The 14,047-nt window shown below is 33.0% G+C and overlaps 1 protein-coding gene across 3 annotated transcripts in view; it reads left to right on the top strand.

Annotated features, from left to right (window-relative positions):
• bmp1a (bone morphogenetic protein 1a) overlaps positions 1 to 14,047 on the top strand; it is a 129,854-nt gene that overhangs the window by 76,787 nt on the left and 39,020 nt on the right. For all 3 annotated transcript variants that reach the window (XR_012383809.1, XM_017357365.4, NM_001040037.1), the window contains 1 exon segment: positions 10,008 to 10,132. Coding sequence is in view for 2 of the 3 variants with exons in the window: in XM_017357365.4 (XP_017212854.1) it covers positions 10,008 to 10,132 (125 nt within the window). In the remaining variant the exon portion in view is untranslated.

Here is a 14,047-nt window from a genome sequence, read left to right as displayed (position 1 = left end):
TTGTATTTCATTGCAGGACAAACATTATTTAATGTGTTCCTGATGATTTATTTTTTATTTATTAAAAAAAATAATAATAATAATTAAAAAACCCATATTCTGATCTCATATAGAGTTATTCTGCATTCTTGCGGCCCACCATAAAAGCTCTTTCATGACCTGCTACTGGGTCACAAACTGTTGTTTGGGGGTCTTTGTGTTAATTCACATTGTTGACATGTTGCTATTTTAAGGCACCCGAACTAGAACTAAAAACTGGTCTAAAGTGGTGTAAAAATAGGCCCAAAAACCATGTACACATTATTAAACACACAGGGATGCGCAGCGGCACAAGAATATCTTCGAATATGAAAAATGTAAATGTTTTAAATGTAAAAGATTATTATTGTCTACATAAATATAAAAACCACTACATCCTCCCATGCCGTCTTCACCTGAGGGGCTTGTGTGGAATCTGGCACATTCTGTAAATCTTCAAGTGAAGTGTTAAGTTTTTCCATCATCAAAGTCGGCCATGCAAACACAAATCGTTTTTTTAGGGTGTTAAAGCACATTGTTGACATGTTACTATTACAAGGCAACTGAACTACAGTAACTGAATTACAGTAAATTTACAGTGCGCTTGTAAATTTATAGTCTTACTGGCAACCAAAATCGCCTGTTGGTTACTGTAAATTTACAATAAAATGTTGTTATTAAATTACAGTGTGCTTGTTAATGTACAGTCATATTGTCAACCAAAAATTGCCAGTAAGTTACTGTAAATTTTACAGCAAATTTCCAGTGCGCTCGTTAATTTAGTCATATTGTCAACCAAAAATTGCCAGTAAGTTACTGTAAATTTTACAGCAAATTTACAGTGCACTCGTTAATTTAGTCTTATTGTCTACCAAAATTTCCAATAAGTTACTGTAAATTTTACAGCAAATTTAAACATTAAATAATACATTTTACAGTAATTTTACACTCGTTAATTTACAGTCTTATTTGTCAACCAAAATGCCAGTAAGTTACTGTAAATTTTACAGTTAATTTACTGTGCGCTTGTAATTTACAGTCTTATTGTCGACCAAAATTGCCAGCAAGTTACTGTAAATGTTACAGCAAATTTACAGTGCACTTGTTAATTTACAGTCTTATTGTCAACCACTACTGCCTGTAAGTTACTGTAAATTTTACAGCAAATTTAAACGGTAATTAATACATTTTACAGCAATTTTACAGTGCGCTTGTTAATTTAGTCTTATTGTCACCCAAAATTGCCCTTAAGTTACTGTAAATTTTAAAGCAAATTTATAGTGCGCTTGTTTATTTTACAGTCTTATTGTCAACCAAAACTGCCAGTAAGTTACTGTAAATTTTACAGTAAATTTAAACGGTAATTAATGCATTTTACAGTAATTTTACAGTGTGCTTGTTAATTTTGTCTTATTGTCAACCAAAATTGCCAGTAAGTTACTGTAAATTTTAGAGTAAATTTACAGTGCGCTCATTAATTTACAGTCTTATTGTCAACCAAAATTGCCAGTAAGTTACTGTAAATTTTAAAGCAAATTTATAATGCTCTTGTTAATTTACAGTCCGTCAACCAAAATCTGTTTAAAAAGTTACTGTAAATTTTACAGCATTTTTTTTACAGTGTAGATAGAACAGTTTAATTTGCTTCCTTTTGCTTTTTTTGCACTCTGTAGTAAAGACTACAGTTTTTAATTAAATAATTAAAGATCTATTCCAGGGGTGTCAAACTCAATTCCTGGAGGGCAGAAGCCCTGCACAGTTTAGTTCCAACCCTGCTCCAACACACTTACCTGTAGGTTTCAAACAAGCCTGAAGGACTCAATTAGTTTGATCAGGTGTGTTTAATTAGGGTTGGAACTAAACTCTGCAGAGCTGCGGCCCTTTTGGAACTGAGTTTGACACCTGTAATCTATTTTTAGCATTTTTTTGTAATTTAGTGTTGAGAATTTGGGGAGGAATTTAATTGAATTTTATTTATATGTGTGCGTAGCTTTAAGCAGCTAGCTGTGTTTTCGAACTGATTCAATTGATAGAAAACATCTTAACTGAAGGAGACGGTTCTCAAGTGCTGTAATGCTGTCATTCAGTTGAACAGAAATAGATGGAGAGTTGGAAAGAAAGAGATTCAGGGATCCCGCAGGGGAAATTAAGTGGATAATGAGCTTTGATAGAAACATTAGAGCCGCCAGCTCTGGTTTTGCTTAACCACTTGAACACGTGTAACAAACAAAAGGTGGAATCATTACTCAAACTACTGCAAGAGGCCGTTTCATCGATATTCGTTCTGATATATTCACTGTCACGTTTAAAATTTTATTTTTTTAAAAAGCAGGTAGTCCCCCACCTGTTTAAGCCATTTCAGAATAAAGGCAGGAAATGCAGAGAGAGTTTTAGTTTCTCTTGCTGATGTACTTTGCAGGTATTTGTGTGAGAGGCAAAGATGGCTTTGCTTTCTGCTTGGTCACTTCAAGGACGAGTTTCTTTGATTCTTGTGAAGCGCCTCATGGGATCGCGCTGGAAAACTCAATGCCAGGGTTAAGTTTAGCACAGAGCAGATACTGATGACAGGGAGGACTGATCCACAGCTTCCTCATATAATTATTAAATCATTACTACGTTCTGTAAGCTATATTTATACTTCTGTTTATTTTGTTTCCTGTTACGCCTGAAATTAAAGACTCAAAAAGTGACATTCACTGGCCTTAATTTATATTTAAAGGTATTCATTTTAGGTATCCTTATTATTTAAAACTGTATTTTTTTCTTACATCATCAAGTTAGACAATCTGTTCAGACTTATTATTTTGTTCCTCGTTTCATTCATTTCCTTCAGCTTAGTCCCTTTATTTATCTGAGGTTGCCACAGCGGAATGAACCGCCAACTTATCCAGCATATATTTTACACAGCGGACGCCCTTCCAGCTTCAACCCAGTGCAAACATACACACTCATTCACACACATTTATTAATGTCATGTAATCAGTGTTGAGTTTTGTCTTTTGGTGTTATCATTATGTGATTGCGATACATTTTGGGACCCCCTTAAAAACAAGACGCGTTTGAATAAACAGTAAACAGTGTAATTATTGATGCGGATACTAATCAAGGTGTAGATTTGAACTCTAATTCAAAGTCAGATAAATACACTTCCAGACAAAAGTCTTGTCGTCGATCCCAGTTGTAAGAGCATCGAACAATATCTTTGACTTCTAGTTGATCGTTTGGAAAGTGGCCAGTCCGGTCACCAGATATGAACATTATTGAGCAAGGTAAGATAAAGGGGGAACGCTTTCTTCGCCATTCCAGATGACTATATTAATCAGTGATTTGACTAAAAATAATTTTGTTCTTAAAATGGTGTTAAAAAAATAAAAAACTGCTTTTATTCTAGCCGAAATAAAACAAATAAGACTTTCTCCAGAAGAAAAAATATTATCAGACATACTGTGAAAATTTCCTTGGTCTGTTAAACATCATTTGTAAAATATTTAAATAATTAAAAAAATAATAAACTCAAAGGGGGGCTAATAATTCTGACTTCACCTGTATATGCCTATTACATATCCATCATAGATTGTAATAAAGCTTTCTACAGCATGTTGCTTTCTCACTACACCCAAACTGCTCTAGAGTTTATTTCAACCTCATTCAGGCGGTCTCAGACTGATTGTTTTGGCGCGGATCAGAGCTCAATTGTGGGTTTCACGGATGCCCAAACCAACCGAGCTAACAGGGCAAATGCGCCAGGTTCCGGAACAAACATCTAAGTGTGAAAGCACCATTAAATAACATCATATCTAGGTGGTAAATTTCTCCAGCAATGCACCAAGCTATGATTTAAGCACATCCGCGAGTTCCGTTCTTGTTTGAGAAGCTCAGAACCGCTCGGCCGCTGTGTTTGTCCACTGTCCTGCTGTCTTTTTTCCCATCATGCCCGCTGTGTTTGGAGAGCACTCGTACTGTAAATCTCCGTGGGAAGACGGCCCCTTTGATTGCTCTGGTATCGGCAGGATTTCATGGCCTTCCCTCAGGTTTTTTTTTGTGTGTTTTCGGTGAGCTCTCCTAGCTTTTTGTCTGGGGCATGTTTTCCAACCTCCTCCTTTGTGTCGCGGCCCCCTGTTCCTCCCACCCGACTGGAGGTTTTTCTTCTTCAGACTGGTGCTGGAGAGTCGAGCCAAGAGCAAATAAAGAGCTCGCAGTGTGTCTTGAGTGTGAGATGACACCCGCTCACCCACACATCCACTGTTCAGCTCCAAACTCACACACCGACTATAAAGAGAACGTTTTGCAAAAGCAGGCCCATCTCACGTTTTTAGATACTAAAAAATATTGATGGAAACACGGAGTAAATTTATGCGCATAGTTGAGTAGGATAAACTTTTTATTCGAGAAGGAAAAATGCGCATAAACTACATTGGAAACACTTTTTCCGAACAAATTCCAGTATGTGCATTAAAGAAGTCATGTGATTTTGTTATGAGAGATCATGTGGTGATAAATAATGTGTGTGAATGGACAAATCAATAGGCTGAGCACACTTTGAAACATCTGAAATGCTGTTCTGATCATTGTAAAATGGCGTAACTGTTTCAGTATTAATGTTATTATTAGTGGTGGGCCGTTATCGGCGTTAACATGCTGCGTTAACGCGAGACTCTTATCGCACAATAAAAAATTGATCGCCGTTAATCTATTCTTAAAGTTGGGTTGGGGGCTGGGTCTATTCTACGCAAGCTGTGATCAGTGTTGCCAACCATTTCCAATGAAAAGTAGCTAAAGCCTGCCTGAAAAGTAGCTAAATGTTGCCAGATGACGTCACGCTAGGGCTGCACGATTTTGGCTAAAATGTGAATCACGATTTTTTTTGCTTAAAACCAAGATCACGATTCTTTCTCACAATTCTTTAGATGTAAAATAAAGGTTAATATGAGTAGGCTATTATTATTGTTCATTCTCAAACATATCGTCACCTTGGAATTATAAGGTTCTCTTTGCTTTCTGAATGATTTTGAGATATTGAGCTTTAAAGTTTTTGCAATCCATTAAGCAAACAGTATATGTGCAACATTTGTTTTTCTTAACTGGTCAGGCTGGAAAATGACCTGGCTGGAAAATTTTTCTTAACTGGTTAGCTGGTCAGGCTGGAAAATGACCAGCTAAATCCAGCTAAAACCAGCTTGACCAGCCTGGTTTAAGCTGGACATAGCTGGTTTTGGCTGGGCTCCCAGCCTGCCAGGCTGGTCAAGCTGGTTTTAGCTGGTCATCTCCCAGCCTAACCAGCTAAGACCAGGCTGGAAATGGCTGGAAACCAGCCTGAAAGTGGCCAAAACCCCTCTAAAACCAGCCTGGTTGACCAGCTAAAACCAGCCAACCAGCCTAGGCTGGTTTAAGCTGGATTTTTCAGCAGGGAACTGTTAATTTCCTTGATATGAGTGTATTTCTGCACTGATATTTATATAAAGTGTGTGTAGTGGAGCTCTGAAAAGTCCAATCCTCCCTATTTGATCATGCCTGCTGTTGACCGGACGGTTCCTATGGGAACAAACACACGAGGAGGCCACAAAAAACGGACCTGAACCCAGCAGAGAGTCAAAGGATTTCGATACTGAATCACTCCTTGTTGAACTGTGCAAATGTTGTTTCAGCTCGAGTTGGAGAGCGGCAACATTGTCAAGCTCAGATTCTATATATATTTGCCCAGCCTGTGTTGTTGGGTTTGTAAAGTCATAAAAAACAGAAAAAGTCATAGAACTTAAAAATAAAAAGTAATAAAGTTTTGCTGAAGTCTTGAAAAAGTTGTTAAATTCACACGGTGATGCAGTGGGTAGTACAATCACCTCACAGCAAGAAGGTCGCTGGTTCAAGCCTGGGTCAGTTGGCATTTCTGTGTAGAGTTTGCATGTTCTCCCTGTGTTCGCGTGGGTTTCCCCCGGGTGCTCTGGTTTTTTCCCCACAGTCCAAAAGCATGCAGTACAGGTGAATTGGGTAGGCTAAAATTGACTTTAGTGTATGAGTGTGTGAATGAATGTGTGTGTTTCCAAGTGATGGGTTGCGGCTGGAAGGGCATCCACTGCGTAAAACATATACTGGAAAGTTGGCGGTTCATTGATTTGTGTACATGTCATGACTTTTAAAGAGGCATTAGCCTTGAAGTGACCAATGGAGAGTGACGTCACACACACATGAAGCTGTTGCCAAATGGAGCAGGAATTCAGGTCATGTTTCGGCTGTCACTGTCTGTCTCAAACCGGCATCCCCGTGAGATCACCGACTGTCCCTCGAGAGATAATCGTTTAAGTTAGCATACAAACATTGCGAACAGTCATCAGACCTCTGGGGTTTTATTATGGTTTGAGTCACTGCAATCCAGACTACTGTTGGTCAGTATGATGTAAAACAGTGCTGGAAAAGATTATGATCTGCTCCCTCAAACCACATCCAGACATGTCATGCAGACACGTTTGTAGTGGAAACATAAATGTGACTTGAGGCTTAACGTACAGATGAAATCAAAACTAGCCGTATTGATTTTGTTAGCTCGTGTTGCTAGTTTTATGGTGAACAATTAATCTGTGCGTGTCGTTAAGATAATAAAAATAGTTTGTTCTTGTTATCTTTTCAGGTAAAACCTCAGGCTACGTCCAAAATTTCCTACTGCATTTGAATTTAAATGTACTACTCTATCGTTAGAAAAGTATGTTATGAATGTGAGCAGTATGAATGGAATTCGAATGTACTACATCCGCCATTTTGTCATGATCACATGACCTACCTGCATCAGTTGCGTCGCTTCACTCCCTTTCATGAATTCTCTCGCGGGGCACTTCAGAATCTCGCCAAAAATATTAAGTCCTCCTTGTACTTCTACTCAACCCGCATCCTGATTTTAGCGCACTACACTCTCAGAAATCAAGGTATAGGAACTGTCACTGGGGCAGTAACCTTTTCTAAAGATACATATTTGTCCCTGAAAGGTCCATAATGGTATCTCAAAGGTATGTTTTAGGTACTTTTGGGCACCTTTGAGGTACCACTGTGGACTCTTTGAATATAAAAATGTATCTTTTGAAAAGGTACTGCCCCAATTTCAGCTTCTGTATTTCTGAGAGTGTATATAGTATGGAAGTATGCGATTTTCAGACGCAGCCTCAGATTACGTCTGTCTGAGGTATTGGCCGTGGCTTACATACTTAACCACACCCCTCCACCTGTCAGTTTTGACAGTATAAGTGAAAAATGAGTATGTTTTTCATAAAAAAATATTATTATTGTTGTTATGATTATTATTAATAATATTATTGTTATTATTATTATATTATTATTATTATTATTGTTATTATTATTATTATTGTTATTATGGTTATTATTATTAATATTATAATTGTAATTATTATTATTATTATTATTATTATTCCTATTATCATTGTTATTGTTATTATTATTATTATTGTTGTTGTTGTTGTTGTTGTTGCTGTTGTTGCTGTTTTTGTTGTTTTTATTATTGTTATTATTGTTATTATTATTAATATTATTATTGTAATTCTTCTTCTTCTTCTTATTATTATTATTATTATTGTTGTTGTTGTTGTTGTTGTTGTTGTTGTTGCTGTTGTTGTTGTTGTTGTTGTTTTTATTATTGTTATTATTATTAATATTATTATTGTAATTATTATTATTATTATTATTATTATTATTATTATTATTATTATAAAAATTCCAGTGTGGCAAATAAAATAAACTTACTTTAAACTGAAATTCTGATTATTTTATGCAGATTATTTATCCCATTTTAAGAAAAAAGCTCTTGATTTTGACTTAATATTTCTGAAAACAAAACCATATTTATTTTTCTGTTCTAGAAACTGCTTCTTGATTTAAGTTTTTTTTTTCGATTTTTGTATTAGAAACAAGAGCACACAAATCTTAAGCACTGTTGCAGTGCAAAAAAAGATTTTCTTCAAATGCACAATTTAAGACGAATGACTTTTTGTCTTGTTTCTAGTCCAAAATATTTAAAAAATTCTTCAATTCTTTCTAAAGAAAATTCTAAATTAATTGACTTTTCCCCTAATACATGAATAGAAATGTGCCCAATAGGGTAAAAAAAATTTAAAACATTTCAAAACAAAAACAATGTAGTTTTATTTATTTTTTTATTTTTATTTTTTTCCAGTGCATTGTAGGGAGTGTTATAAACTGAAATTCTGATTATTTTATCCCACTGGCAGATTATTTAGCTCATTTTAAGAAAAAAACTCGACTTGATTTTGACTTATTATTTCTAAAAACAAAACAATATTTGTTTTCCTCGTCCTGAAAATGCTGCTTGATTTAGATATTTCTATATCTACAAGAAAAATTTACTTATCTTAGATAAGTTTAGATATTTGTATTAAAAACAACAACCAAAACAATGAATTTTTAGATATTTGTACTAGAAACGAGACAGAAGATAAAGAAAATATTTTTTGCAGAGCATTGTATGGAGTGTTGTGCAGAAAACATAAGAAAAAGTGAGCCACAGGCCACAACTTCCATAACTCGGATAACGTGGATAATACGGCTTGGCTGGAGCGCCATTTGGGTTGTTGTGTGCTCCGCGAAATGACTTTACAGCCTGTTGAGCTCAAACCGCCACATTCTGTGCATCTGCTGCAACTTGCCACTGCAGTGTCTTTAAGCGTGAGATAACATTTGTGTTTATACAAGTGCCCATAATTCAGCGTGTGGAGAGACATAATAAACAACTAAAATAACCTACTTTAAACTGAACATCTGATGACTTTACCCCACTGGCAGATTATTTGACTTGTTTTAAGAAAAAAAAACTCACTTGATTTTGACTTAATATTTCTGGAAACAAAACAATATTTTATATTTCTTGTCTAGGAAATGCTTACTGCTTTAAGAATTGTTAGATATTCGTATTAGAATCAAGACCGCACAAATCTTAAGTAAAGCACTTTTGCTGTGTAAAATGCTTTTCATGAAAAGTTTCTTGAGTTTTTTGTCTTGCTTCTAGTCCAAAATATCTAAAATAATCATCAGTTCTCACTGAAATGGTGTCCAAATTAATTGACTTGTCCCCTTATACAAGAAAAGTATGTGCCAATTGGCCAATAAATTTTTTTTATCAAATCAAATCAAAAACAAGACTGTTATTATTGTTTTTTTGCTTGTCTGGAAAATTTGTTCATATATTTGTACTCGAAACGAGACAGAAAATATTTTTTGCAGAGCATTGTATGGAGTGTTGTGCAGAAAACATAAGGAAAAGTGAGCCACTGGCCACAACTTCCATAACTCGGATAACGTGGATAATACGGCTTGGCTGGAGCGCCTTTTGGGTTGTTGTGTGCTCCGCAAAACGACTTTACAGCCTGTTGAGCTCAAACCGCCACATTCTGTGCATCTGCTGCAACTTGCCACTGCAGTGTCTTTAAACATGAGATAACATTTGTGTTTATACAAGTGCCCATAATTCAGTGCAGGGAGAGACATTCCTGAACAACTGGAGATAGTGCTGCAGATGGAGAGTTACAGGTCCCATAAAATTAAACGTTTTTTAGATGTGGATCATTAATGCTAGTTTTTAAGATATCTATAAGCTAGTGTGCACCAAGAAAATGTGTTTAAAAGATATAAAACTGATGTAAACATGTAAAGCGTGTAGTTTTTCATCTCATACTTCAGTTTCTCATCAAATCTTGACCAATCAAATGCTCTTTAGTATCAGACCGACTTCTTCTCATTTGCTTTTAATTTGATGTGCTTGAGCTCAACCACTCTCACTGGCAGAACGCTATTGGCTGTTTTTTTAAGGGGGAGGAGCTGCTCTATGTCCTGATCTCTCTTTATATTTAATTTGAGATTACATCAAACGTCCAATAAAAATGCACATTTCTAAGCACTACATGGGACCTTTAAAATAACTACTAACAGGTTTGTCTGTTCATTCCGATTTTTTTCTTGTGTTTGTTTCTTGACAGAGGGATATTTCTGGACACTATTCTGCCACGATATGATGTGAACGGCGTCCGGCCTCCTATAGGTCAGAGGACCAGGTTGAGTAAAGGAGACATCGCACAGGCACGCAAACTTTACAAGTGTCCAAGTAAGAGAATTACGCATATGTTGACTTTAAAACATTACTGAGAATATGCCTGCCAAGGTGTTATGGTATTTAAACTGATGTTACACTGTAAATGGAAGTAAATATGTGAGAAAAGATGTTTTGTTGTCAGCAAAAAAAAAAAAAAAAACATTTTTGTCTTTAACCAAAATGTAATAATACAATTTAATAATAAAATTATTATTACTATTATTATTATTATTATTATTATTATAGCTATTATTGAATAATTTTTTGATTATTACACCCCATAGAAATTTGTTCTCTTTTAAGACATTTATAACATTTATGTATTTTTTTTTTACATTTTCAAGTATATGCCTGAAAAGATTTTGTGGTATGAAAACGAATGTTACACTGTAAATTGACATAAAGATTTGAGAATTATTTCTTTATTTATTTTTCAACATAAAAAAAGTACATTTTCGTCATTTTCGACAAAACTGTAGGAACACAATTTAATTAACAACAAAAATATATTATTATTATTATTATTATTATTATTATACTTTTTATAGTTTTGTACATTATTACACACGATAGCAATTTGTTTTCATTGCTATATACAAAGTTATATATTTTAAATATTTTACAAAAATATCAGGAAATATAACAAAATGTTAATTAATTAATTAAATTTTTTTTTTTATCCAACAAATTCATTTACAAGTAAATGCCTGACAAGATGCTATGGTATTTAAACTGATGTTACACTGTAAATAGAAGTAAAAATGTGAGGAAATATGTTTTATTTTCAGCAAAAAAAATAAAACGTTCTTGTCTTTGACCAAATTGTAATAATACAATATAATTAATAAAATATATATTGTCGTTAGATCTTTTATTGAATAGTTTTGTCCATTATTACACCCCAAAGTAATTTGTTTTCTTTTAAAAATAAATGTTACAAATTTTTGTTTTAAACATAACATTTTAAAGAATATGCCTGACAAGATATTTGTTGTATTTTATTGTATTTAAACCAAAGTCACAGTGTAAATGGAAGAAAAGATTTAAGGAAATATTTTTTTAACTAAGCAAAAAAATAAAAAAATAAAAATCTTTGACCTAATGGTAATACAATTTAATTAATAAAAAAAGAAAAAATATATATTTTTTTATTATATATAATTTATTTATTTATTTTATTTTATTTATTTTTTTACTTTTTCAAACAAATACATTTACAAGTAAATGCCTGACAAGATGTTATGGTATTTAAACTAATGTTACGCTGTAAATCGAAATGAAAAAATGGAGAAAATATTTTTGTGGTCAGCAAAAAATAAATAAATAAAATAAATACATAAATAAAAATATTTTTTACCAAATTGTAGTAATACATTTTAATTTATAAAACTAAATATATTAATATTATAACTGTTATTGTATAGTTTCGTTCATCAAAAATCATCTTTGACCATAAGTTATTATTATTATTATTATTATTATTATTATTATTATTATTATTATTATTATTATTGAATCTTTTTGTTCATTATTACACCCCATAGCAGTATAAGAAAAAATATGAAAAAAAGTATTTAAAATGAATACATTTTTAAGTAAATGTGTCATATTAAAGGGAACATGAAGGTATTTTTGCAGAGGAAAAAAGGCAGAAGGATTCCTGAAAAACCCAAAAGTGCCTTTCAGTGACATTTGCCCTCATTACAGAATCTTGTGTTTGACTGAGGGTTGAATCTGTTTGGAAAAAAAACAACATACGTCCACCTTTAATGCGCTTTGGTTTCTTGGCTTTTCTGTGAATCCTGGCTTTGGGGAAGGCAGAGTAAACACTGCTGAAGCGCAGGAAGTTTGTCATTTGTCTTTCTCTGATAAAACAGAGCAGAGAACAGTTGCTTTCTAGGCTACAGAAGCTTGATGCAGTACAAGACATCCTGCATGTAAACTTTCCAGACTTGTTTAAACACAGACTACTGTAGGAGCAGAAACCTTAAAGCAAACACATGAAACTTTAACAAATGTAAAGTCATAAAAGTAAACAATAAAATGATATGTACACCATAATATGATATTTAAACTTCGGAAGGCGTTGATTTGATGAAATGTTTTATTAAATATTTTAAAAAGTGTCACTAAAAGTAGTAAAAAGTTTGTTTACAATTTCAGAGCAGCGTGTAATGAATGACCTCCTCTATTTGTGTATGTACTCATTTAATCTGATTTGTGTTACATACAGTTGAAGTCAGAATTATTAGCCCCCCTTTGATTTTTTTTCTTCTTTTTAAAATATTTACCAAATGATGTTTAACAGAGCAAGGAAATGTTCACAGTATGTCTGATAATATTTTTTCTTCTGGAGAAAGTCTTATTTGTTTTATTTTGGCTAGAATAAAAGCAGTTTTTAATTTTTTAAACATAGTTTTTGGGACATAATTATTAGCCCCTTTAAGCAAATTTTTTACCTAATTACCCTTACCTGCCTAGTTCACCTTATTAACCTAGTTAAGCCTTTAAATGTCACTTTAAGCTGAATAGAAATGTCTTGAAAAGTATCAAGTATCACAGCAAGTCTGATAACATTTTTTCTTCTGGAAAAAGTCTTATTTGTTTTATTTCGGCTACAATAAAAGCCGTTTTTAATTTTTAAAACACCATTTTAAGGTCAAAATGATTAGCCCCTTTAAGCTATATTTTTCCCCGATAGTCTACAGAACGAACAATCATTATATAATAACTTGCCTAATTATCCGAACCTGCCTAGTTAACCTAATTAACCCAGTTAAGCCTTTAAATGTCACTTTAAGCTGAATAGAAATGTCTTGAAAAGTATCAAGTAAAATATTATTTACTGTCATAATGGCAAAGATAAAATAAATAATATAATAGTATATATTATTTTATTAGATAATATATATATAATTTTTTATAAAATTATAAATTATATTATTTTTATTAGATAAAAATAAATCAGTTATTAGAAATGAGTTATTAAAATTATTATGTTTAGAAATGTGCTGAAACAATCTTCCCTCCATTAAACAGAAATTGGGGAAAAAAATAAACAGGGGCGCTAATAAATCAGGGGGGCTAATAATTCTGACTTCAACTGTGTGTGTGTTTTTTTTTACTTCCACTATATATATATATATATATATATATATATATATATATATATATATATATATATATATATATATATATATATATATATATATAAATGATATTTAACAGATGATTTTTTCACAGTATTTAATATCATATTGTTTTCTTGTGAAGACAGTCTTATTTGTTTTATTTCAGCTACAATAAAGGCAGTTTTTTAAATTTTTTAAAAAAACATTTTAAGGTCAAAATTATTAGCCCCCTTAAGCTGTATATTTTTGATTGTCTACAGAGCAAACCGCTGTTATACAATGACTTGCCTAAATTACCCTAACTTTACCCTAATTAACCTAGTTAATGCTTTAAATGTCACTTTAAGCTGAATACTACAATCTTGAAAAAAATACAAGTTTAGTGTTTTATTTTAATATTTCAGTTGTTTAGCTTCTTCTTATTTGTTTTTACTTCTTTGATGAATAATCATATGACAAGCAGAATAAAGTTGCTCATTATAAACAACCAGAAGGTGTAAACTTAAAGACTCTGTTACATATGTATCTTTAATGAAAATATGATGAAACCGCTGTTATGTTGACATTTAATGAAGCAATGCCGCTTTGCCGTGTTTTCCACAGCGAGCACCGGAGCGTTTAATTACCAGCACTTCTAATACAGTATTCGGCCCATGATTTGGTTCATTTTAATTGCCCAAAGGCACCATATAAAAGCAATCCCTTTCAGCTTGAATATTACCTCACTTTTATTTCCATCTCTTTGTCTCCGCTGTGAATATTAGGCAGGTGTGTAACATTAAAAGCAGATGTGCTT

The sequence above is a fragment of the Danio rerio genome, chromosome 8, assembly GCF_049306965.1.
Source record: "Danio rerio strain Tuebingen ecotype United States chromosome 8, GRCz12tu, whole genome shotgun sequence".
Lineage (NCBI taxonomy): Eukaryota > Metazoa > Chordata > Actinopteri > Cypriniformes > Danionidae > Danio > Danio rerio.
The sequence above is the reverse complement of the archived record's forward strand: the minus strand, read 5'-3'. Positions and strand labels throughout refer to the sequence as shown.